Consider the following 27,192-nt stretch of genomic DNA (forward strand, 5'->3'; position numbering starts at 1 on the left):
TGGCCACCTGGGAGCTGAGCGGCAGCTCATTGACTTCATTCTAGTTGTGGAGGGCGCAGCTCGCTGGCTCATGTGGGAATTGAAGTGACAGCCCCATTGCCCAGAGCTCACGCTCTAACCAACAGAGCCACCCGTCTGCCCCCAAATGCAATGTTTTGAAAAGCAGGCATTTTTGACTTGGAAGCCTTTACATCAAGCTAATGTTGAATACAGTCAAACAGTAACTGTATTTTGATTCTCTGTATTAGAAGACAGTAATTGATGGGAAAGAGGGAGAAATTTATTGTAGGAATGATACCTTCTGTGAAATTTTCTTACATGGTATAGTGTCTAGAGTGTAGCCTTCCTTAAACAAATTGTCACATGATCCTGATAATCTGCAGTGGCACTGATGAGATTACTTAACTTGTTCAATAAGTGTTTAGGACAGCACCTGACACATGTTGAATAAATAAGGTTCTGCTTAGAGACTGGATCAACATCTTTTACCAGGAAGTGTCTGAATCTAAATGTGGCTCATTTGCTACATTTTATAGGGGTCAGTGACTCTGATTTATGTTATCTGAGTATGAACCTTTTGATACAAACTCTTTATATGTATGTATCTAACATTGTCCTGAAAATATTTTTCTTTAATAGAAATCCAACAAACCTTATTTTTTAATTTATCGGTCTGATCTTATATTACCATCTCTCTCTGAGCCTCATTCTCATCTGAGAAATTTCCAGACACTAAAATAAAAATAAAAAATTCAGACAGATCTTTGATTACATAATCCATTTTCTTTAATTTGAAAGTTAAGCCATGTTCTGTGCCAATCAAAAGATGGAAATACAAGTTTAAGTTTGATCCATTTATTATTGTTGCCACTTATGAGTCTATTCTCCCAATTCTCTGCTGTAAGTCCCAATGACGTTTTTTTACTTGAAGCATGTGTCCACTTCTAGTTTCCTTGTGCTGAAATGTTTGGTTTTGGAATGTGAGGTACCTCTCAGGAAACAGAGTGGTAAGGTGTAAAATGAATGTTGGAGTGACATGTCTTACATCACGTGAAATTCATTGTGAAATGCCACTAGAGATAGTCTTTCCTTATATTTAGAGAGCTTAAAGTCTCTATTTTATGTACAATAGAAAAAGGAAATGTGCATTATTTAAAATTTAAGTGTAATTAAAAAAAATATATATCTTAAACATTTATAGTACAAATGTTGCAAAGCTTTCATATGAGCCACAAAATCTTACAAATTATTGTAAAACTGCTTTTGTTCTTTTTCTCCATTTTCCATATGGTCGATTGCTAAGATATTTCTCTTTCTGTATTGCATGACATTAGCCTTCAGTTAAAGAACAGAGGTAATAAATGAGGACTGCCAGAGCTTCAAAAGGTGATATGAAAGAAAAAAAGATAATTAGAAAAAGCACAAGTCCGAACATTAAAATTCTGATTAATATTAGACGAAATGAACTTAGCCCTGGTAAATCAACTTTCAAAAGCACTTACTGTCCTTCAATTTTTATATCCAATAATTGCATCAAACCTAATATTGATCTTTCGCTTTAAAATTGCCATGAAACGCTCAGGAAAGATCCTAAAAGAAAGATACATGAAAATAATTAGGAAATTAATATTAAGTGCATTTGTAAGATATCGTCTCTTAAAATACTTGTTTATCACGTATCATGTCCATGTTCATTTTAAACAAGATTAAGAACTTTAACTCACTATCATTACTGCATGTTATTCCCAATTAAATCCATTTTCTTTTCAAAAGGAAAAGGAAGGAGGTTTAACATTCTTTAGGGTAGAAGTGATTTGAAATATTCAGTTTTTGAAATAAATATATGCCTATATTTTTCAAAAGAGCTAAGAGAGGAGGTGACTAGAACTGAATCATTGAGATGCTAGAGGCTTTTTTAAAAAAAGAACCTGACATTGGAAATGCAGTGAGAAGAGGAACTAATTTTATACTGTATAATCCAGAATATTACTAAAATGTTTCACTAAGAGACTAGGAAGTAGAATTGCTAACAAAATTGCAGACAACAGACTTGGCTTTGAGTAGAATGCTGAAAAAGTTATTTAACTGCTGATTTTAAATTCCTCATATGTAAATGGAAAAAATTAACACCTACCCCACAGTGTTCTTTGAAGAATCAATGTGTTAATATAAAATACCTTAACCGGTGATAGACTCATAATAGGTCTAATGTTTTTCCCCACCCTATATTTAAAAATAGTGAGGAACTTATCACATTCCAATGAGTCTGAGAGAAACTAAACAGAATATGTAAGTCAGTGTAACTATATATAGACATCGGCTGAAATGGCATTAAAATAAAGTTTTGAAATTGCGTACCGAACATTCATGGTCAGGGCAATGATAATGACAGGGTAATTATAAAAATAATAGCGGTATGTAACATTTGTCGAAAATTTATAGTGTATTAAATACTTTAAGTACATTATTTTATTTATTCCTCACAGCCCTATAAAGTCTTATTATTGTCTCCATATGACAGATAAAGAAACTAAGCTTCAAAGAAGTTAAATAACATTCATGTTCAGACTGTAAGCATGTCATACAAACATAGCTTCATCTAATTTGAGTCTTTATGTTAAAAGTCTAGGAAATAGAATTAATTTATTCAATCAGCAAACATTTTGGTGCCTCCTATGTGTTCACCAACTCTTCAAAGTGTAGGGGACGTAGTGATTAAAAAACAGGCAAAATCCCTTCCCTCAGAGTTACATCCTATAGGACTGTAATCACCGAGTGCTTACATAGATGATGTGACAAGTAAAACGCTAAACACTTCACAAGTTTTAACTCAGATTTTACTCACCAAGGAGATCCTTGGGATTTATTATCTAAACCTCTAAGGAATGTTCAACCACAATTACCAGAAGAAGGGGCTAAAAAACCTGACACATGTCACTTATGCTTTAGATCTCTTGCATTTTTTTCAGTCAGTGACTCTTATTTAAAGTATGCTCTTTGAACCAACTGTCTGAGGCAGTTGTCCACTGCCATACAGGTTTCTGGATCCCAGCTCAAACCTCCTATATTAAAATCTCGAGAGATGAGATCCAGGAATCTATTTTTTAAATCGACTTCCCAGGTGATCCTGATACCAGTACCACGTTGGACAAGCCTGATTTAAAGGACAGGCAGGAAGAGGTGTTTTTTTGTTTTGTTTTGTTTTTTTAACCTAAGGCACCTACCTCTTCAGTTTCCCCTCATCACAGCTTTCCCAAATGAGTAATGAAGCCATGTGTGACGATGAGGCATTCTTTAAACCAGTGGTTTCCAGTCTTGTCTGTACATTAGTGTTACCAGCAAAGCTGTATCATTTAGAGACCTGGCCCCACTCCAGACCAAATAAATAAGAATCTTGGGGAGTAGGTCTCAGGCATTAGCATTTTTAAAACTTCCAGGTGAATTCCAGTGTGCACCAAAGTTGAGAGCTATTGCTCTAAATAAATGCATATTCTAAATCTAAATAAATGCATATTCTAAATCTGAATATGCATACAAATCACTCGTGGATCTCATTAAAATGCAAATTCTGATTCAAGCGATCAGGAGATTCCGCATGTCTAACCAACTCCCAAGTGATGCTGATGCTACCGGTCCATGAACCACATCTGAAGTAGCAAGGCTCAAGAATCTCTAAAACTATAAAAGATGATTTAGCAATTCCCATGCTTCCATGTGATTTTGCACAAAATAAGAGCTCACGGATTATCTGTTATATATTTAAATGAATATCTAAAACCTACATATGGACTCCTCCAATATCATTATTCTATGATTCCATTATGTAGTAATATTTAAAAACTGTCCTTCATAAACATTCATTTATAACATAAGACTTCCAGAAATATATACATTTCTTTCTTTAAAAAAAAAACAAAACTTAAAACTTGTGGAAATTATTCAGTTCATTTACCCAACTGCTATACCAATCTTGCTTCAATGATTAACAAATGTAGTTTAAAAATTGAATAAAAACTTGAATAAAAACATGTAATAGATAAATATTTATAATACTGACAAACATAACTGCTGCTTACCTTTCTATCACTGTTAAAAGGTGTATAGAACGTGGAACAAAAATCATTTTCTTCTCAGTCAGGATCCCATTTATCAGCTGGTGCACCACTTCCTCAGGTTCCAGGGTGGGTCCCAAACTGAAATCAGAAGCAGTCTTCAGAAACAAATCATTTCACTGAGGCATCGGCTTTAGTTTAGTGCTAAACAAATAAATTACCATACGAACCATGAAAGAACTGGCTTATAGAATCTAGCCCATCATAGTGCTCAAAAATGGTAGCTACTTTAGCGTTAACAACAATTATAACAACAGCAACAACCATTTAGTTACTGCTTATCATGTACTGCACACCGTACTAAACATTCTACACAGATTATCTCACTGAAGTTTTACAACAACCCTATGAAGGAAAGACTATACTCCCTATTATGCAAATGAGAAACATAGAATAACTAGGACTCAAAAATAATTTAGCTGGATTAGACTGACAATTCATTTTTAAATCTTCAGAAGTCTTGGGAAAGAAGTTAGATACCATTCTACTAGTTTTATTATATACTAAAACTTTTTAGTGAACATTTTCTAAATGTCAGAGGAATTAAAATATAGGAACGTGCCCGGCTCTAGGTTCTTGATCACCATATGGAACCCTTATATTGTGTTTGATTATCTAACGTTATCACTTTATTACTAGGTCTTGATTTAATTTCAACTTGTTACTTAGTTTCATGTTACATCTTCACTGTGTAATCACCCTGGTATATGCACTACTGAGTAGGAGGTGGTCCCTAAAATGTGTCCTTTGTTATTTGGGTGTTAGAATAAGTGCACTAAGAATAGAGTTGCACAAGAGTTGGCCCCGAATTTTAACATTTTACTAATGACTTTGAAAAAAAAGACGCATAATTAAATACACTCATGAAATCTGCCAATGTCTCCAAACTGTTTGGGTGATTAACATTTTGGGGAGGCAGATTTTCAATGGTGTGACTAGCTAAAAGAAGGAGACAAAAAGAATTACATGAAATTTCTTAGGAACAATACAGAATTGTTCATTTAGAAAAAATATATACAGTAAAGTAAAAGTGGGACAACTGAGCAGGGTAGCCTTGTACTTAAAAGTGAGTATGGTAAGTGGATTCATGAAGGAAAGAGAGCAGAGCATAAATATATATGATATGATATTTCATTCTCAGCATACGTCAGTCATTGATTAGAATGCTGTGTTCACCCCAGGACCCTGAAGCAATAGTATTATATATGCAAAGTTTTGCGATGTGACAGGAGAGAAAATATAATAACGAAAGTGATGGCTTTTGGTCCATGGCTGTAAAAAGGAAGGCAATGGAAGCCTGAAGAAGACTAAGCTATCTTTTAGCCTGTGGCATAGGCGGTTATGGGTGCCAAAGAGATGAATCTAGAAACTGAAGGATGCCTGTGCCTTGCAAAGTGTTCAGAGGGAAACTCACTTTCTAGCATACTGCTACTCAATATTCCCAAGTTCCATGAAAGCTCACAAATACCTATCTAAACAGGACAGCACACTCCCTTATTCACACTGTGGCCTTGCTAACCTACCAACCAAATGGGGCTGTACTGACTGAACTCTTTTTAGTGTACTTGATCTCTTTACCTAAAACAGTCTTAGCCTCTGTCCGAGGAATTTCATTAAATTTCATGGCTATCCAATCATTTTTAAAAGACCAAAAGTAAAGGCTTTCAGAAAAAAATTCGGCAATCTTAATCATTAAAAGGTCAGTATGTGGAATTTTTTTAATCTGGTCGTATGTGGAATTTTTTTTTCTGATAGTCTAATGTAAATAAGAGTTTTAAATCCTATTAGATAAACATTCATAATGGATTTTGTAGAAAATATCCAAAAACACTTTGGGCTACCCTGTTGGGGAGCAGAAGGAGAATACATGTGGGAGTATAGGAATACTTAGAAAGAAAGAGTATTTTCAGATAGAAGGACTGTGTTTGATTATCTAACTTTACACTTAAGTAGCTGAATAATTTGGGGAAAGCTATTTCTACTCTTTAAAGTTATGGTTTTTGTTTTAGTGTTTAATCTGAAAAATGAGGATAAATGTTTAACAACAGACTTTAAAGGGGACAAAACTTCCAGTTTTGTAGCATTTTCCAATTTCTATGGTTAAATACTCATTTCTTGGCCAATTTCAAGCTACCAACATGGTGTCACTGAATAAGTGTAATCTATCTTCAGTCCACTGGTAATATGATGATTAAATGGGAAATGTACATATAAGCACTTTCTACAGTTATACCATCAAATTGTTACTCATCACCTTCTCATATAATACCTTTTTATGGTAGTAGCCAATAAAAAGTGGTATCTTTCTGTAGCACATTGAAAAACTAAATTTTTAGAGCAAATAGATTTTACTATATACAGAGAGTGCCAAAAAAAAAAATGTATACACATTTTGGGAAAGGAAAAAAACTGTATTAATTATACTCAACATATACCAATAACAAAAATGAATACAAATCATGTTTGACTTCTGCAGTTACAAGAGGTGCTCAAAGTGGTTACCATCAGCATAATTTTAATAGTTTTTTTCCTTTCTTAAAACGTGTATACATTTTTTTGGCACCCTCTGTATACATTACATGTCGGAGAGTAAACATTTTAAAAGGATGTTCAACAAAAATAATTCTTGGTTGTCAAAAAATTAATGAGAACATCCAATTACACTTAATGTTAATTAATTCAGATTATGCTGCATTATTTACATCACTAATTGGAAAGAGATAACTTATATGAGAGAAAAACATTTCATTAAAAATTGTTCATATACCTAACAATAGAGTCCCAAAATACATGAAACAAAAATTGACAGAATTGAAGGAAGACATGAACAGTTTAAAATAAAAGTTTGAGACATTAATCCCACTTTTAATGATTGAACAAGTAGACAATAGATCAACCAGGAAACAGAAGACTTGAAAAAACAGCATAAATCAACTAAACCTAACAGCATCTACAGAACACTCTTTGCAACAACAGCAAAACACATATTCTTCTCAAAGGCACAAGGAACATTCTCCAGGACAGATCATATGTTAGACTACAAAACAAAAGTATTGTTAAATTTAAAAAGATTGAAATCATACAAAGTATGTTCTCCAACCATGATAGAATGAAATTAGAAATCAGTAACAGAAAGAAAACTGGAAAATTCAGAAATATGTGGGAATTAACTAATGGGACAAAGAAAGGAAATCACAGGAAATTAGAAAATACTTTGAGATGAAGGAAAAAACATAAGATACAAAATTTATGAGATGCAGCAAAACCTTTGCTTAGAGGGAAATTTATAGCTATCAGTGCCTACATGAAAAAAGATCTCAAATCAATAAACTAACTTTCCACCTTAAGAATTAGAAAAAAAGAACAAACTAAACCTAAAACAAACAAAATGAAGGAAATAGTAAGATTAAAGAAGAGATAAATAAAAAAGAATCAATGAAACCCAAAGTTAACTCTTTGAAAAGATCAACAAAATAAATAAATCTTTAGCTAGACTAACCAAGAAAAAGAGAAGACTCAAACTATTAAAATCAGGAATGAAAGTGAGAACATTAGTACAAACCTTACAGAAATAGAAATGATCATAAGAGAATACTATGAAAAAGTATATTCCAAAAATTAGATAACCTAGGTGCAATGTACAAATTCCTAGGACTACACAAAGCACCAAAATTGACTCAAGAAGAAATAGAAAATCTGTGTAGATCTTTAACAAGAGATTGAAACAGTAATCAAAAAACTCCCATCAAAGAAAAGCCCAGGACCAGATGGCTTCAAAGTCTTTCAAAAAAATAAGAGGAGAGAATACTTCCTAACTCATTCTAGGAGGCCACAGTACCCTGTTACTAAAGCCAGACTAAGATATCATTAGAAAACTACATACCAATATCTCTTATGAATATACCGTGTTTCCCCGAAAATAAGACCTAACTGGAAAATAAGCCCTAGCATGATTTTTCAGGATGACATCCCCTGACCATAAGCCCTAATGCGTCTTTTGGAGCAAAAATTAATATAAGAAACGGTCTTATTTTCAGGGAAAGACGGTAGATGCATATATTCTCAATGAAGTACTATCAAACCAAATCCAGCATCATATTAAAAGATCATATGCTATGGCCAAGTGACATTTATTCCAGGAACGCAAGGTGGTTCGCCATATAAAAATCAACCAATGTGATATATCATATTAATAGAATGAAGGAAAGCCCCATATGATCATTTCAACAGGCTCAGAAAAAACATTTGACAAAATCCAATACCCCCTCACGAAAAAAAAACAACACTTGACAAACAACATAAGGGAACTTCCTTAACCTGATTTTTATAAGCAGGTGTATAATGTAGTCTGATGTGTATAAGCAGACTGGAGTAGAGAAGATAACAGGACTTATTAAATACGAAAAAATAACTGTCAGCCTTTCTAATAATCAAAGATACATTAATGTAACATAGAAATACTGTTTTTTCCTATCATATTGGCAAAGATTAAAAGTGTGCTAATATTCAAAGCCTGCAAAGGTGAGAGGAATGGACACTTTATACCCTGCTGGTGGGAGGATAAATTAGGGCAATCCTTCTGGAGGGCAATCTAAAAATTCTATCAAAAGTAAATAAGTTCCTATTCTTTGATCCAGCAGTTCTATCTCCAAAACAAAAAAAATAAATAAATAACAAAATGGTTGGGAAAGTGAGCAAATACACACATATACACATATAGGTACATATGTACACCTACATATGAATATATAAACACATAACATATATTTGTATATGTATACATGCACACATCAACAAGGGTATGTATTTATTACAATAATGAAAGATCAGCAATCTAAATATCCATCAATGGAGAAGTCATACACCCAAAGGTTGCTGGGCTAACTTTAAAATAAATAAGGTAAGGGAGCTCTGTATACTGTGTTTCCCCGAAAATAAGACCGGGTCTTATATTAAGGTTTGCTCCAAAAGATGCATTAGGGCTTATGTCCAGGGGATGTCATCCTGAAAAACCATGCTAGGGCTTATTTTCCGGTTAGGTCTCATTTTTGGGGAAACACAGTATATCAACATAGAAAGGTGAAAACAGTATATTGTTAAGTCAAAAAGGACAGCTTATAGAATAGCATGTACCCGAAAAAGAAATGAATTAAATTAAGAAGTATAGCCTCTTAAATTGGAAAGTTATAACTGGAAATCTAATTTTTCAGTAAAGTGGTTATCTCTGGGATAGCAACATCTTTGTAGGGGTTTCTCTGTATATTATTTAAATTTTGTTTATAATCATAATTATCAGAAAAGCAATAGCGATATTGCCAGTGAAACAGTTAATAAGCATTTAAAAAATGATGATTCTCGGAGAAAAAAAAACTTCAATTAAAATTTTGTAAAAAAAATAGGGCTAGGAATAGTAGGGCATTTGGAGGTAAGTACCTGGTAGGAATTTCAGTCTGCCCCTTTGGGGCTGTGTGAACTTGGGCAATTTTCTTAACTCCTCCCAGTTTCAGTTTAATCCATAAAATGGGTACAGTAAAATTTGTCTTGCAAAATTGTTGTAAGGATTAGGGCAGGTGTAGGCAGACTACAATCTGGGGCCAAATGTAGCCCTCCTGGAGTAGAGCTTAGAGGTAATTTATATAAGGTAAAGCACCTAGTAGAGCACCTGGCCTTCAATACATGCTTTTAATAAAACAATCTCTTGTTTTAACAAAAATAACTCCTGGTTGTTAAAAAAAAAATTACACAGGACACCTGATTAAACTTAATTCCAATAAATTCAGATGATGATGTGTTATAACATTTACAGTAAACCAGTTTCTTTGCAGTGTGTTAGATATGTAAATATAAGAACCAACAAACTACATCTTTGGTGTGCTTTAAAAGAGAATTTAAGTTCCAGTAATAATATGATACCAATTATTTTGAATCAGTCATTAAGAGGGCAGTTCAATTTGCTTCTTTCAGAAAGGCTGTCCTCTGTGTAAAAAGGGAAGTTTGGTCTGAATCTCAGTTCTGCTACTTACTGGCAAGTTACTTGACCTCTCTAAGCAAAGTATTATTGTGAGGTTTAAGAAAACTACTACAACTTTTATTTAGTGCCCAAAATATAAACTAGAATAAGATCTTCTGTTCTCTAACTAGAAGAACTAAATTTCTATATTAAAACCAACTTAACCTCTGGCATCCACTCTAGTATCAGCTTATCTTCAAAGGCATTCATGTGGCAGGACCAAGCCCCAGACCTTTCCTTAGCCCAGTTATTTTCCTGCAACTTGCCTAGAATTATGCCAGCTTCCCTTTACACTTTCTCCTTACAGTAAATTTCCCAGTTGCTTTTTAATTGTACCAGCAGACCTTTGCCAGGAGAGGGCACTCCTCCCCACATGAAGGTTAGCTTTGTGCAGCCTGTCCTGGGGCAAGGGTAAAAAATTAAATTATAATTAAAAAAATATATGGTGTCTGTTTTTAACTGCTGAAAGACAGTCTGAGTGAAAAACCTGACTCAAACATATTCTTTTAGTATCTAAATCCTGAAAATAATGAAGGAAATTGGCAAATTTTATCCTTGAGGATGGTACTCACATTTTCCTTCGATACCCCCTTTCAGTTTTAGTGAAGTCTTTGCATTAATTCATTTTTATGGAGATATAATTGACATACGACATTGTGTAAGTTTAAGGTGTACAACGTGTTGATTTGATAGACTTATATATTGCAATATGATTACCACCTTAGCATTAGCTAACACTTCTATCACCTCACATAATTATGATTCTTTTTGTGGCGGAAACAGCTAAGATCTAGCTTCTTAGCAGCTTTGAAGTCTGTAATACAGTACTGTCTATAATCACTATGCTGAGGGAAGGAAGCAGTTTACTTATTGCTTCCAGAATCCTATGTGTAATATATGCCAGTTATATAAAATTTAGACATTTAATCTGTCCAGGGATATATCTAGAAGGATGTTCATCAATATGTTAACAGTAGTTTCCACTGGGTAGAAGGTTTTAAGAAATTTTTAGAAGAAAATTTCTTATTTGTATTTTTCTGTATGTTGGAATGACAAAGTATACATCACATTTACAAAGACATTATTTCCAAAACAGGAAACATTCAAAATTAACCTCAGAGCAGATTCTTATGAGTTTATTTTTTAACCAAGGAAAGACCACGGTCTGCTCTCATTTTGGAAGATAATCTCCAGAGTACCAATGGAGAATGTTTTTCACACTGTGGTCCTGGGTTCTTTCTATCAGAATTACCTCTGATGCTTGTTAAACACACACAGTTCCAAGTCTCCATCCCTACCACTACTTTGTCCTGACCAAGGTCAGTAAGTCAACATCTCTGGGGGTAGGGCCCCGACCTGGTTCCCAAGCACTCCTGGTGAAAGGTATTATACGTTAGTCTAAGAACCAGTGCTTAGGGGAAGGAAAAAAAGGAGGATTAGCAAGTTCACCTGTGTCATTCATGTTTACATTTATGTACATTCTCTCCCTCCTTCTTTGTCTTTCCACCTGTTTTCCCACAATCTACAGAAGCTGAAACTGAGATGAATGAAGGGCATGGAATATCAGATGTTTTTTTGTTTTTTAAATTATTTATTTAATTTTTTTTCAGTTATAGTTGACATTCAATATTATTTTATATTAGTTTCAGAATATCAGGTGTTTTAAGGATTAAAATACTCAGGAAAACCCAAAGAATGGCTCATATTCACACAATCACCAATCCTTTTATCTCCGTTTCTGTCTCAACTTACCTGGTACTTGGGTTTTTGATGAAGCCAGTGTTAATGAAATTAGGGCAGAGACATGATGTTTTGACTCCAGTTCTTTCTAAGGCAGCCAGTTCTTCAGTCAAAGCTCTATGAAATCCAACAGCAGCAAACTTGCTTGAACTGAAAATAAACAGGTCACAAAATAATTCAGGAAAGCTGCCGCATCTATTTAATTCAGATGTCTGTTTTCCTTAGGTAAGTGTGGTCCTCTGTCAAGCAGCACAGATAGCACCTGAATCTCAAGGCTCAGCCCAGACCTACTGAATAAGAATCTGCATTCTAGAGGATTCTCAGGTAACTTTATAGGCACATTAAAGTCTAAGAAGCACTTGATGTAGAACATTTACTGTATCTCAACATCATTTATCAGAGTGACAACTGAGTAGGTGTAAATGTCTTTTAGGAAAATTGGTAGGGTATTTGTTTTGTTGTTGTTTTCATAAAACAATAACACAGTAGCCTGCTCATTATTATGCTCATGAAATTCATTGGAAAATTCTCCTGGATAAGTCCTATTCTTCCTTTAAGTCTCAGCTGGACTTCCTCAAAGGAGCTTTTCCTGACCCCTAGTCTAAATTATTTTCCCATTATATGGTACTCTGCAGTTTTCCATGACAGCACATCTTGAATTTCTAATTAAATATTCAGTCAGGTGAATTTTTTCAATGTCTGTCCCTCATACCTTTACTCTAAGCTCTGTGACTATTTTGGTTTCCAGTGAATCCCCATGGCCTGGCACAGTGCTTGGCCTGTAATAGGTGTTTAATAAATATTTGTCAAATTAATGAATCAAAATGCAAAGCTATTCTTATTGTCATAGCTCCTTCATTTGGAAAGAGAAGGGAAATTAATCGTATTTTAAGTGGACATTACTTTTCCAATTAGGGTTTTGTTTTTTTAAAAAACTTTATTGAGATATAAATTCACATACCATATAATTTACCCATTTAAAGTGCAGAATTCAATGTTTTTGGAATATTACATTATTTATGTTTTAAAAATTGTGTGAAAAATATATAACATAAAATTTGCAATTTTAACCATTTTTAAGTGTGCAATTCAGTGGCATTAATTACCAGATTGTTTTTCCATTAAGTTGGTGCAAAAGTAATTGCAGTTTAAAAGGTTAAAAATAAATGCAAAAATCGTAATTACTTTTGAACCAACCTAATATAAATCTTTATGGATTAGCAAGTATACAAAGCAACTATAAATTCTTGCCAATTAGCCTGTGCTTTGGAAAATACAAAGCTGTTGAAAGGAAAGTTCTCTTTCACCTTTTTTCTTTTGATTTTTTTTAGAATTTTTATGTTTTATTGGGGAATAGTGTGTCCCTCCAGGACCCATCAGCTCCAAGTCAAGTAGCCGTTCTCAATCCAGTTGTGGAGGGCGTAGCTCAGCCCCAAGTCAAGCTGCAAATATCTTCAATCTAGTTGTAGAGGGCACAGCTCACTGGCCCATGTGGGAATCGAACTAGCAACCTTGGCACTATGAGCACCATGCTCCAACTAACTGAGCCAACTGGCAACCCCCTTTCTTTCTTTTTAAAGCTTAGACATATATTGAAGGCTTAAAAGAAAGATTGCTATAATAGATTCAATTATATAAAGTGTAAATTTGTACTTTGAAAAATAAAACAAATATAATCATATCTAAGGTTGATTACTGTAAGCCAGACACTGTCCTCAGTTATTCAGATTCATTGTTTCATTTAATCCTTACAACTCCATGAAACAGATATTATGATGATCCCCATTTACCAAAAAGGAAACTGAGGCACAGGAGGGTTATAGAACTTGCCCACAGACACAAAACAGAGTGGTAGAATCAGGCTTTAAATCTGGGCAATTAACTAGGCCTCTATATATTATACTCTAAACTTTACTGGCTCCCAACCAAGTGAAGAGGCAAATAAACTAGTAAAGTATTTGCAAAATGCCTATAAAACAAGGGTAAGGGTTGTCTTACATGGCAACTTTTGTAAATGAGTAAGACAATACTCTAATGGATAAATGGCTAAAAGACATTAGCAGAAAATTTATAAAATAAAAAATATCGAGGGCCCGCCCGGTGGCTCAGGTGGTTGCAGCACCGTGCTCCTAATGCTGAAGGCCGTGCTCCTAATGCTGAAGGCGGCCAGTTGGATTCCCACATGGGCCAGTGAGCTGCGCCCTCTACAGCTAAGATTGTGAACAACAGCTCTCCCTGGAGCTGGGCTGCCAGGAGCAGCCGGAGGTTGGGGTGAGCTGCCGTGGGCTACTGAGTGCTGCCAGGAGCGGCCGGCAGCCAACATGAGTAGCTGGCAGCCGGGGTGAGTGGCTGGTAGCCGGCGAGAGCTGCCTGCCATGAGCTCACGACCCACGATCGGCGACCGACTACCTCAGGTGGGGTGTGGGGAGCACAAGGCTCATGATACCAGCATGGGACAGGGAGCTGTGAGCTGTGGAGTGAGGCGGGGAGGTGGAAGAAGGTGGGGGGGGAATAAAATACCAATAGATATATAAATATAAAAATGTTTCATTTCATGAGTGATTAATGTTTATTACAAAGTAAAACAAGATAGAATTTTTGCCTAGCAATAATGGTCAGGATATGAGGACATTTTTATTTGTTTGAGTGGTTTTTCAATGTACAAGTTATTTTTATTTTATATAATTGAATTAGCAATCTTTTCGTTTTAAGACTTCTACGTGTCTAAACTTAAAAAGGAAAAATGAGAGAGAACTTTCCACAGCTTTCTGTTTTCCAAAGCACAGGTTAATCAGCAGCCTTTCTTGGAAGGCAATTTGGCAAAAGGTATCAAGTTCATTAAAGTACGCCATGCTCTTAGATCCAGTAATTACTCTTTTAAGGATACCAATAGATACATAAATATAAAAATTTCATGAAGGCAAATAGTTAAAAACAAAACAATATATTATTTATTTATTTGTTTGTTAGTTCATTTATTTGAGGTAACATTGGTTTATAATATATAAGTTTCAGGTGTAGAACATTATAATTCAATATCTATATATATGACACATTGCTCACCACCAAAGTCTAGTTTTTATCTATCACCATACACTTCACCCCATTCACTCTAGAACTTGAATGTTTGAAGGCATTATTAGGAAGTCATGCTTTCCCCCCACCTGCTGGACTTGGAGTTGAATGGATATTACTCTGGAACTGCTGGTAGCTACCTAGGGCGTTTGGAGGCAAGGACCAGGTAGGAATTCCAGTCTGCCCCCTTGGGGCTGTGTGATCTTGGGCAATGTTCTTAACTCCTTCCAGTTTCAGTTTGTCCATAAAATCGGCATAGTCAAATTTATCTTGCAGAATTGTAAGGATTTAGGACAGGTGTAAGGGAAAGAGAGCCTCCCTGAGACTTGAATTTATACAAGCAAACAATTCCTCTTTTGGCCTGGGGAAGTTTAAGTTTTGTGTTCCTTGCAACTGAAAAAGAGTCCAGACGAATAAATTACCCAACATTAATGGATAAATTAAATAGTGGCATACATGTACACTGGCATACCATTCAGGAATTCAAAATGATGTTGCACATATAAATTTACTAACATACAAAAACATGCATTTAAAAAGCAAGATTTGTATGTAGATTTTTTGCAATGCCTGACTACATATCTGCATTTAAAATGCCCTAAAAAATTATAGCAAACACTTATCATGGTTATTGCTGCATGGTGAGATTATCAGTAAATTTTCTTATTTTTTTCTTTTAATAAGTGTATTTTCTGATTTTTCTTAAGTGAGTCAAAAGTGCAGGAATATACTAAAACTTATGATTAATGATCTTGAGCAGTGAAAACAATTTTATATTTTTGAACTTCAGAGTGAATTTATTTTTAGATATACATGAAAAATAAAAGTGGTTTTTTCCTACACTTTGTAACATTACATCAAATTTCTTATTCTTAATAATCTAATATTTTTCATTCCAAACTATTCTTTTAAATAACATTTCATTACAAGCTAATGATCAGGACTTAATTTTGCCACGTCTTTCCCTACTGCTAACTTTCATGCTTATAAATTGGCTATTTGAGTTGACAAGATATATTCACCAGAGTTTTGTGACACCAAATTATTTTTAAAATCAAGATACTTTTGGACAAAATACTTAGCAAGCAGCAAAATAATAGAGTCAAAAGATTAACCTCTCTCACTGTGAATTCAGTTCTTTCATCTTGCATTTTTTTTCACATTAATCATTGAAACTACTGAACTATAATTCCAACAGCATCTGAAATATTTTTTTCTAACATAGGTGATTAGAGCTGTAATAGACTCTTTTGTTATAGTTGCAGCAACTCTGGACAGTAATAGCTGAGGGCTGAGTTACAGGGAAAAAAAAACAACAGGTTATTCTAGGTCCCCTCTTATTTCATTCTAACAAATAGAAGCCAGAGCATATATGATTAATTCCATCAGGGCACAGCATTCTGGAAGCTAAAATGAGAGGTGCGACCTTACCATGTTGTGTGAATATAGGGAAGTGGAATTGGAACATAATACCCTGTTGTTGTTCAACACTTGCAGGATTCCAGATTCTATGCTAATTCATTGCATCATATGATTTAAACTTGAGAACATTGTGATGAGTTAGTTTGGTGCTATTCTTAGCCTATCTTATAGATACAATGTACAGAGAAGTTGAGTAACTTCTCAAAGGTCACAAAGTTACTAAGTGATTGAGTCAACATTCATAACATCATTATTCATAGTAATGCAATCCCGGAAACAACCCAAATGTTCATTAACAGTAGTATGGATACTAAATTATTAGCTAGTCACGTGATGCAGTACTATACAGGCATGCAAACAATTAAACTACACTTATCAACAACAACATGGAGAAACATCACAAAATAGTGTGATTCCATGTACATAAAGATCAAAAATAGACAAAATTAATTAACGGTGTCACAAGTTAATATAGAAGCTACCTTCGGGAAAGAAATAGGGATTGGTGAATGGGAAGAGTTTATTTTAGTTTTTGACCTGCATGGTAGTTAAATAGATGTGTCTACTTTGCAGTAATTCATTGAGCTGTACACTCATGATTTCTGCATTTTTATAAAAGTATTCTGCATTTTTATTAAATGTATGTTACATGTCAGTGAAAAGTTTATGTTTTAAAAAGCAGCACTTCAGTTTAATTGCCCAGTTGTGACTAACAATTGCTTTCTACTGGGAGAAGTCTTCAGTGAATCTATGTGGAAGTCAGACCACTGATCAGATAGATGCTGAGCAAAAACCAGAGAGTCAACTGAATTGAAGATAGTTGTCAGTAAGGATCACAGACTGCAACAGCTCAGGCCAGTGATAGCTGGAAGTGCACAAACCACTTGTGTAGTTGCAACCCTCCGTTTTAGCTCAAATGGCATGTTTGTGTGAATTAGAAAAGGCCACCCCTATTGTCAAGCTAATTGACTGCCGTCTTCTGGAAAATCATTCAAGTCTAAAAGGACCCGAATGTGAACAGTGCACCCTAGAATTGTGTAGTGCACAATCTGCACAACGGGGTGTGTCATTCCTGCTTTGACAGTACTCCATGAGAATCTTTACTTCTGTTGAAAGCACCATCACTAGTCACCAAAATAAATTTGTTTCTCACACGAAGTCTGTTCTCTCTTGGTTTTCATTGCTAACAACAGTAGGGTAGAATCAAATCAGAATCAAGAGCTACAGTGTTTACTACGGCAAGGGAAGGAGCAAGAGTGACAGGGTTCACAGTCCTGTAGAATTCTCTAATCCTCTTTGCTTACCTGGGGACTAAGACAGAATTGAGCGGGGCAGTGGATTGTCACGTAGTAGCCTAGCAGCAGCACCTGCAACTATCTTTCATCAAGGAAGTGAAATAAATGCCAAACTGATTTAGCCCTTGATGGCTAGGGGATAACTGCCCAACTTCAATTGGCTCTGAAAGAGGTAAAATACAATCTGGCACTCTAGGTCTAGTCTGTTTTGTGACTGCTTCAGCAGTTATTTCATTCTTTTTTTTTTTTAAAGACACTCAATCCATGTCTATATTTAATTTTAAAACTATTATAAAACAAATATATGTTAAGAAAGAACGCAAAGAAGAAAGAACACAGATGAACAAAAAGATCAAATAAAAATTATTTTTCTTGCTATTACCTAAGCATAACCATTCTCTAGGTGTGGTTAGAGTAAATGGTTTGGTATATATCCTTGCAAACTTTTAAAATGCAAGATTTTATATATACATATATACATATATATATATGTATATATGTGTGTGTGTGTGTGTGTGTGTACACACACACACACACACACACACGTATAGCCAAAAAAAAAATGTATGCACATTTTAAGAAAGGAAAAAACTGTATAAATATATACCGGTAACAAAAGATGAATACAAGTCACATTTGACTTCTGCAATTGCAAGAGATGCTCACAGTGGTTACCATAGGTGTCAGACACTTCTGATTATGGCGATCTACTGCTTGAGCAACATTGACCAAAGAGTTAACATCTCTTACAATGTGTATACACTTTTTTGGCACCCCCAATATATACCCACCCATGCCTATGTCTATGTATTTATACACACATCTATAGCTACATATGCAACTATATATTGTTTCTAGAATTTAGATAGGTAATTCTAAAAGAGCACAATGGTAGAAAACAAAAGAGCCTTATTTGTGTGCATGTTTATTTGCATAATCATAGTTCAACATTTTAAGAGTTATTATTTGCTAAAACATACAAACGGCCAAGAACTGTCAGGGTGTATGCAACCCGTTAAGATCACCTTGGTGACGGTGGCCTCACTGAGCAATTCTTTATAGCATATAGTGGAGCACACCATTACTGAGCTCTGCTTGCTATATAGTAAGTTCTATTATTATAATAATAACGTTTTATAATGGATAACTATTATAAATATTTTTACAACATTTCCATTGTTTGGATACTTTTAATGTTTAGAATCCCAAATTATACACTCTCTCTGTCTTTACACTGTTTTGTTTCCACAACATTACTTTATTAAAAATTATTAATATTCACTTCTGTTCATGGTACAAAAATAGTGCTCTTGTTTTGTAATTCCTTGCTGCTAAAAGGGATGAGAAGTGTTTTAAGTAGTTGGTTTGTAATTGTATAATTTTCCTGCAGCCACCTTTAGAACAGTCAACATAGGTGGCGATTGATGGTTGATAAAGCTGTTGCACAAGAGACTCTGTGTAACTTCCTGCCTATTTCAGCAACTTCAACTCATCATTAACGGTAGTGCTCATGGGACAGGGTAAGAAACCACACACAAGTTAAGCATAGGAATCAATGAAGGAAACACATGTTCACTTACCAATAAGTCACTAAAAAGGGGGTCACGGTATGCCCAGCCGCTGAAGCCACGGTGACAATATGGCCATGATTACACTTCATCATCTCTGGAAGAAATGCCTTTGCAGTCTAGATATAGTTTTTATTAAAAGAGAAAAAAATACTGTTATTTCTGATTCACAGACCCCATTGGGAATATTTTGAAACAAATGTATATTTTGTTAATATTGTTCCTGGCATAAATGAAAAATCCTAGATTAACTGCCAAATGACTGGATAGGATGCCAAGATTAGAAAAATTAAGCTAAATAATGGATACTGAAAACTTTGAGAATCCATTTCATTCCCATTGTGAACTCGTGTCCACCTTTTGTCATTGATGTCTTCTATTATCTCATACATTGAATAGGTATAATCCAGCGTTATCAAAAGGATTTACATTTAATGTGAAATTGTTAGAAAATAGTTTGGTTATGTGATCAAAATACTGAAGTGAACAACAATCTTCTAGTAGTCACTGAATATTCATGCCATAAATACTTATTGAGCACATACTATGTGATGGGGATTCAGAAGCAAGTAAGACAATATCCTACATTCTAATCAAGGTAGAAAGATAGGCAAACTCGTAAGTCATAAAAATACAAAGACAGATGTCAGTAACTTGGGAATGTTAACACAATACTGTATTTTCACCATCTAACACCAATATTCTTTTGAGATTACTCATCCTAAACTTACATCCGAAAAAAAAAACAAAAAACTCTATGGAACCCTTTTAGGAACTGGTTATTTGGCAATGTTTAGACTCTTCTAAATCTTTCTCTCTCTCTCTCTCTCCCAATGGGGGGAGAGAGAGAGAGAGAGAGAGAGAGAGATGGATAGACAAGATCTTGAATGGTGAGCTTCAAAATAAAGTTCGCAACTTTGGGGCCAGGATATAATAGCAGGCCTGGGTCTCATGAGAACCCCGAAAGCAAACTGGGTTCACCTTTTATAGAATCACAGAAGATGACTCAGATGGTCCCCTAATCCCTACTTCATCTCCAAATAGGATCACACAGAATTGTGAGGCTCTAGCTTAGAATTAAAACATACATAACACCTTAAGTTTATTATTTATTAATTTATTATTATTATTAATTTTTCTGAGGGGGGAAGAAGAATAATGGATGAGATTTGGTGGTAGCATGAAAAATGATCTCTTTGTATATTTTCCCTGGTACCTGAAGAAAACTTTAGTATTGAGTTGGTATGTCCTTATGTCTACTGAAAGCTCCACTTTAAACTTGATCTTTGAGTCTTACAGAAGGGAATGTTTTTGTAAAGAAATCATACTTACCCAGAAATGTGCAAGTACATTAACTTCAAAAGTCTTTTCAATCTGAGCATCTTGGGTAGTAAACAAATCCGATGGATAGACCACACCAGCATTATTTATTAAAATACTAACATTTCCAACTTCTGCCTTCACCTTTAATAATAAGAAAAATATCTGCATCATTAAGAAATATGAGGGTAGGTTTCCATGCAATGACTGTTAAAGTATCTGTTTTTTTATTAGCTATGCGCAAAAAGTAGTTTTGAATCTATGTGCCAACATGGAAAAAAAGAACCTTTTAATTTTAGGTACTGAATTTCAAAACAGCTGTTCCTGTAAGTTTGCTCGGTAGAAATTTCTTTTGCAATTTAGTCTCGTGACTTTGCTCTATTGATTATAGCTCAAGAGTCATTTGGCTAACATAAACAGAACCAGTGACAAATAAGCTGCATTTCATTTTTTAAATACTTCTTCAAAAGGTAGGCAAAAAAAAAAAATAAAGGTAAAATTAATTGTCCAATACAGGGACTATTTTGGGAAACTATGTAAAACTAATTACAACATTAAGCTGGCTACATCTTCTATTTATCATTTTTGATCATCCCATTCTATTGCTCACTGACCTTTCTCCATCAGGAGGCAGTAGGCTTAAGGGCTGGCAATACAAGAATATCTTATTCAATAGTCAATGATATGGTAATAAGTATATATAGTACCAGGTGAGTACTAGACTAGACAGGGGGATTATGTCTTAAATTATATAAATGTCTAACCACTGTGCTGTACACCTGAAATTAATATAATATTGAATGTCAACTGTAATTGAAAAACTGAAAAAGGTGGGGGGAGATAAAGGGGAATAAGAGGCTCAAATGTCCAGGTATAAAACAAATAAGTCACGGGGCTGTAACGTACAGCATATGGAATATAGTCAATAATATTGTGATAGCGTGGTTCAGTGTCAGATGGTGGGTGGACTTATGATGGTGCTCACTTCTTTAGGTATATAAATATGAATAACTATGGTGCACCCCTAAAACTAATACAATATTGTATGTTAGCTATATTTTAATAAAAATCTTTTAAAAAATATCTCATTCAATATTTTTCTGTTTCTTTGAGTAACTAAACTTCTTGGTATACGGACCCTAGAGTTACAATGCATTTAGTTATACATTGTGTTCCAAATAAAAGCTGGTTTCTCTTAACAGTTATCATTATTTAGAGAGTGCTGCGTGCGGTGTGTTGGGGGACTAAAGAAGAGGTGGCAAGTAGTCTATTAAAAATGTTCACATATATAAGTGCTATGCATTTTACACGATTTCATTATCTCATTTAATTCTCACAATTCTATGACGTAGCAACTCAGTATGCTCCTTTTAAAGATGAGGAACATGAAACATAAAACGGCTAACTTTCTTGTTGAAGTTCACATGGCTTTAAAAGTCACATAGAACTGGTACTCTTCCAGATTTTCTGACCTCAGAGCCCAAGACAAGTCTCCAACCTCAAAGAGCAAGGCAGCCAGGAGGGGAAGGCCACCCAACCTCCCAGCAGGACATCACTGTGCCATTGGGAAGGCTCCTTGGCCAGAACTGAATTTCATCAGGTTGTATTTAAATGATTCAAGAGTCAAGCAGAAACTGTTGTTCAGAATAATGCCCCTAAGTTATTGAGAAAAACAGATATTTTATGTGGGTGAATTGATGAAGCTGCTGTCATACCTTCAAATTGACATGAATCGAAATATAAATCAGTTTTATATTGCCAAAGGATCTGCCTATAGACCCTCTTCACCCTTCCTTCATCCTTGAGCTCCCCATCGTCACCTGTTGTCTCCCCAGGATGTGAATGGCTGTTTTCTACATTTCTTAATAATGAAAGCAAGCGGAGCATTTAACTGTTATTTAGGTGGCATAAAATTGTCCTGAGACCATAAGAGCCACATCTAAATAGCTGCTTCAAAATACCTGATAATCATATCTCATTGTGTATAGCGTTTAAGCCTATAGTTAGTTAATCTTAGAAGAATTTCAGTAAAAACACTATGGTCAAAATACATGGAATAGCTTCAAATAATAATATTCTCTTTTCCAGAAAAGCATATTCCCAGATGAGTCTGGAAATGAATGGTTTCCATTTGGGTAACTAAGGATGTTGGGCTAGTAAATCTCAATAGTGGCTAATCACAAAATTATACAGACAATATGGGTTGTTCTGTTATAATACTAACAATTAATTCTTACAAAGTGACTACTGACTGCCAGGTACTGTTCTAAGAACTTTATATCATTAACTCACTTAATCCTCAAAACACCCCTATGAGGTAGGTACTGTTAAGATCCCCATTTCATAATCGAGGAGAGTTAAGGACAGAGAGGTTAGGTAACTTGCCCAAGGTGATATAGCTACTAGTGACGAGAAGAGTGCTCATCTCTATGAAGAGAATAATTGTTAATGTAAGTAAAATAGTGGCTGTTAAATGCAGGTGTTTCTTACATCTAGGCCTTCATCTTACTGTACCCCTTCCAGGAAAGGCATTTCCCACCCCTGGGCTGGGTAATTTCTACTAATTCTTTTGACTTAACTCAGGTCTCACCGACAATAGAGGCATTGGTTTGAAACAAAAGATTACAATTTAAAAACAGCAAATAAACATGTCCCCAAATCTAAAATTCCCTAAAAGTTAAGAGTTTCTCAAGTCTGGCTGAATCAGAATCTTTATACTGTACTGAATCAGAATATCCAGGGTTGAGGTCCAAAGTGTGAATTTTAAGGAATTTGCCCAAGTAATTCTGCTGACTTAGCTATTATTACCACATTTAGCATGTATGAGCATGTTGAGAGTGAGACCCCATTGTATATAACACATCTCAGTTGTATGTAGAACAGGCAAATAACGCTGTATAGAAATAGGTGTATCTATGATCAAAGTCTGATAAACAGGTTTATCCAAACTTCCTAACCCAATTCTTTGACTGAGCTTCAGAAGAACCTGTCAGTTATCTGCAGGGTCATCCAAGGATTTCCCTGTGTCAGAGTCAAATGGGAGAAGCGTAGGTGAGTAGGGTACTAAACATGCAGATTCCTGGGGCCAGCCCTCTACCTACTGAATGAAAACCTCTGGGGTGCCTATTTTTTAACAAGCTCCCTGGAAGATTCCAGAACACACTAAAGCTGGGGAACCTCAGGTCTAGGTTCTAGTTCTGAGTCTGCCACTATCTAGCCATACAACTTTGGGGAAATCACAAAATTTCTGTTAGCTTGTCTGGATCATGACTGGGTCATCTCCAAACCCCTCCCAGCTCTGACGTGATTGATTCTAACCAAATGTAAAATTTCACCTTCTTCGCAGAGTTGTAAATGTCTTCTCGGTTACTGCAGTCTACCACAAAGGCATAAGCCTTTGCACCCAGTCTCTTGCATTCAGCAGCTGTTTCTTCAATTCCGTGCTAGGAAAAGCAACAAGGAGGGCCAGGAGAATAAAATAAGTGATGTGAGCACATATCAACAGCTGAAAATAATTAAGAGTAGTCAGATTCTTTTAAATTAGGATTGGACAAGAATTTAACTGACACATTTTTGACAACGATACAGGCGCATATTGTTCTCAGTACTTTGACAAACTTCTTTTCTTTGGAACTGAACTTAAAGCAGGCTTTATAAAAGAAGATAAAAATCTTAAACTACTGGTTTTGTATCCATGAATTTTACATTGTAAATGTATGTATGTACGAGTATGTATGTATGTGCATTTTGTATCAGGTTTTTTAAAAAAAATCACATTAAGCTTTTATTCTGTGTCACTAAAAGCTATTCACGGGCATCAGTTTTCTGGCTGCAAAATAAGGAGTTAACTACGTTCATTCATTCAGTCACTTACTCCTCCAACATTTTAATGTGTAGGTCATATTAACGGTGTTTAGAAAGGCCCCGGGGACACAAATATGAAAGAGTCAAAATCCTGACCTCAGTGGGCTCATCGTGTAGTAGAAAGAAACATAAATAAATATAATATTTAGGTAGGACCATATGAAATTGTTATTGTTTTAGAACAAAAGATTGAATATTAGCAGTTTTGTATGGTTCAAACTAATAGAGTGGTAAGTATAATAATGGAGCTCTAGAGAGAGAGTTATGGGGACATAGAGAATGGATATGCAATATAATTGTAGAAGAAGAGGTTACCTGAGTTAGGTCTTAAAGATGAGTAGAACAGCCATGCAAAAAGAGGCAGGGCACGCCAGGCAGAATGTAAGCAAAGGGACAGAAAGGAGAAAGGTTCTACGGGGAAGCACTAGGTGATTGGTTTTGGTGGGTCATCAAGACCAGTGGCAGTCCAAATGAAAATATATGTCATATTAAATGTGCGTTACTTGGCATATACCATGTGCCAGACACTGTGCTAAATGGTTTGTATTCATCATTTGGTATAATCCTCCCAGCCCTCTGAGATCAGTACCATTCATCCATTTTGCAGAAAAGGACCCTGAAGCTGTAGGAAGTTACCCACGAAATTGGGTAAGTAGTCTGTGAAGAAACAGAAAGCTGAGATGAGCCTGACCACACCATTATACCAGACATTCGCCACCTTGACCATACCAGACTAGGCTGGGCCTCGTTTGTCTCTTTCATTGCACATGTAATTATTTAATGTCCATTTTCCTTACAAGAGTAAGGGCATAGGACCCTATTTGTTTTGTGTCACTGTGTTCTTAATATCTAAGCAACAGATACTCAAATAGGATTTGTTGATTGCTATCTCGATCACTTACTCACTGGGTTAGCTGTTATCTAACTTTACATAAAAATTCTTGTTTAAATTATTGGATGTTAACTAATGTGTAAGGTGTGGTGTTTCAGGCCACCAGGTGCTATCCAGAAACCTCCTTGTACATCAACCACTGGCCAAACATAAGATTCTAAGTCCTCCTCTCTTCCTTAAGCTTACACCTATTCTGATAAAAATTACACTGAAGATTTCTTTTCACTAAAATATGATTTAAAAAATTACTCTTGGAAATTAGTATGGCATAGTAATGTTGATTTCTGTTGGGTATCTTTTAAATCCACTTATCTCAGTGATGGCAAGTAGGATTTTTTTCTTAATAGGTACAAACCTCTTACTCTTTTCATATACTAGCTAAAACTTTTTGCTTATGATTAGGATAGAGGGATCAGTGAAATCAAGTTCAGGAGGGGATTACAAATTATTTTCAGGGCAAAGGTGAGTAAATTTTCAATGTTAACTGGGCAGTAACTGAGAATCATATTATCGTCTAGGTCTGTGTATCATGTGATCATAAACACATTAATTAATCCGTATTCCCCCACCCCCCAACGTCTGTAAAATGGCAAGAGTAATTTTTTTCTACCTACTTTACAGAGATGCTGTAAGAGGTCGTTGCCTGCAAAATGTATACACGTCTACAGATTAAAGTTACCAGAAAGTAAAACATAGTAAGATTATTACCTTATTTATATCCCACAGAACCAATTTGCTTTTAAGTTTGGCAAATTCATAGGCAGTCAGTCTCCCGATTCCATGTCCAGCTCCAGTAATCAGGACGATTTCTCCGGTGACTGATTTTTTCTTCTTAGGAATAAAAAGCTTCAGGAAAGACTCTAAGATGCAGATGATCAGCAAGGGCAGAAGCAGGAGGGAGCTCAGAAAGAACTGCATCGTTTTTGTTCTTGCGAGGATTTGGTAAGTTTTACAACCACTAAATTGCTTCCGGGGAGTTGTTCCGTCCAACACTAGCAATAATAAAAGAAAAAACAAGGAAGGGCTCCTTTATCCAACAGAAACAAACAACTCTGAAACCGTTCCTTCCGCTGGGCTGGGCTTGGTCAGGTCTTTTACAATTGGCTCAGACTGCAGCGCGGGGCGACTGCTCGCTGGCTCAGTAATCTGGGGAGGGACAAAGTCCGGAGGAAAGCAAAGCTGCCTAGTTTTGGTTTGCGCTGCCCACACCAGGTGCGCTGCCCAAGTGGTCTTTCACCCACTTTCTTCTGATCTCGTGAGCTGACCTCAGAGGGTTGCCGCTTTTTTCCCCTAAACTGGATAAATTCCTCTTAAAGTTACAAGTTTTTAACTGACAATGTCCGCAGTCCAGATGCTTGCTAAACCTGATGGTTGCCCATCACCAGTTAAGTGATGCAGATGGAGTTCCTGTCTTAACTGAACCTGGGGAGGCCGCCAGTTGTTCTGTCCCAGCTGAGAAATAACGTCACATCACATTTTCGTTTGAGCTAAGCACGGTTTTTGGAGGACAGAGGAAGTTTAGTCCTTTCAGGGACAACGATAATCAAGACCCAGGAAATATCTGATCATATTAAAGGAGATTGTTTTCACAAGGAAGAGCACCATATTTGGATAACTTTTTTTCACTCAACCTATTAGGATTTGTGAAAAAACATATTACCCTTTCGTAATTGTATATTTATCCAGCGTAATAAGTCACTGCCTATAGAATGGATAATAAGGTAGAAAGAAAATCACCTTGTCTAAAGATTAATTAATGAATTTTTGGTTTAGTAGCCTGTGTACGAGTATGTAACTATTCAATATAAAACTGGTGATTTTAAAAAATCCTAGTGATTGGTTATTGAAAAAAAAAAGAGACCCAATTCTGGGTTTGTGTGCATTAAGAGCCTAA

General features: G+C 35.4%; 1 protein-coding gene across 1 annotated transcript; it reads right to left on the bottom strand.

The window, feature by feature from the left end:
• Positions 1-768: 768 nt before the first annotated feature.
• Positions 769-26,345, bottom strand: HSD17B11 (hydroxysteroid 17-beta dehydrogenase 11). Its single transcript, XM_033106437.1, has 7 exons — positions 26,007-26,345; positions 23,878-23,985; positions 20,555-20,686; positions 19,235-19,341; positions 11,875-12,012; positions 4,077-4,193; positions 769-1,590 (listed from the first exon to the last, which is right to left on the bottom strand). Exons 1-7 carry the CDS (start codon positions 26,214-26,216, stop codon positions 1,509-1,511), a joined length of 894 nt encoding a protein of 297 aa, XP_032962328.1. The 5' UTR covers positions 26,217-26,345; the 3' UTR covers positions 769-1,508.
• Between the last annotated feature and the right edge of the window lie 847 nt (positions 26,346-27,192).

Source organism: Rhinolophus ferrumequinum, chromosome 5 (assembly GCF_004115265.2).
Source record: "Rhinolophus ferrumequinum isolate MPI-CBG mRhiFer1 chromosome 5, mRhiFer1_v1.p, whole genome shotgun sequence".
Classification (NCBI taxonomy): domain Eukaryota; kingdom Metazoa; phylum Chordata; class Mammalia; order Chiroptera; family Rhinolophidae; genus Rhinolophus; species Rhinolophus ferrumequinum.

Bases quoted from the DNA above. Each gene is read 5' to 3' on its own strand.
- HSD17B11 (XM_033106437.1), bottom strand. From the start codon at position 26,216: ATGCAGTTCTTTCTGAGCTCCCTCCTGCTTCTGCCCTTGCTGATCATC. The intron at 23,986-26,006 runs GTAATAATCTTA...TGCTTTTCCTAG, and splicing joins TTCTGTGGGATATAAATAAG to CACGGAATTGAAGAAACAGC. The intron at 20,687-23,877 runs GTGAAATTTTAC...TTATTATTAAAG, and splicing joins TTTACAACTCTGCGAAGAAG to GTGAAGGCAGAAGTTGGAAA.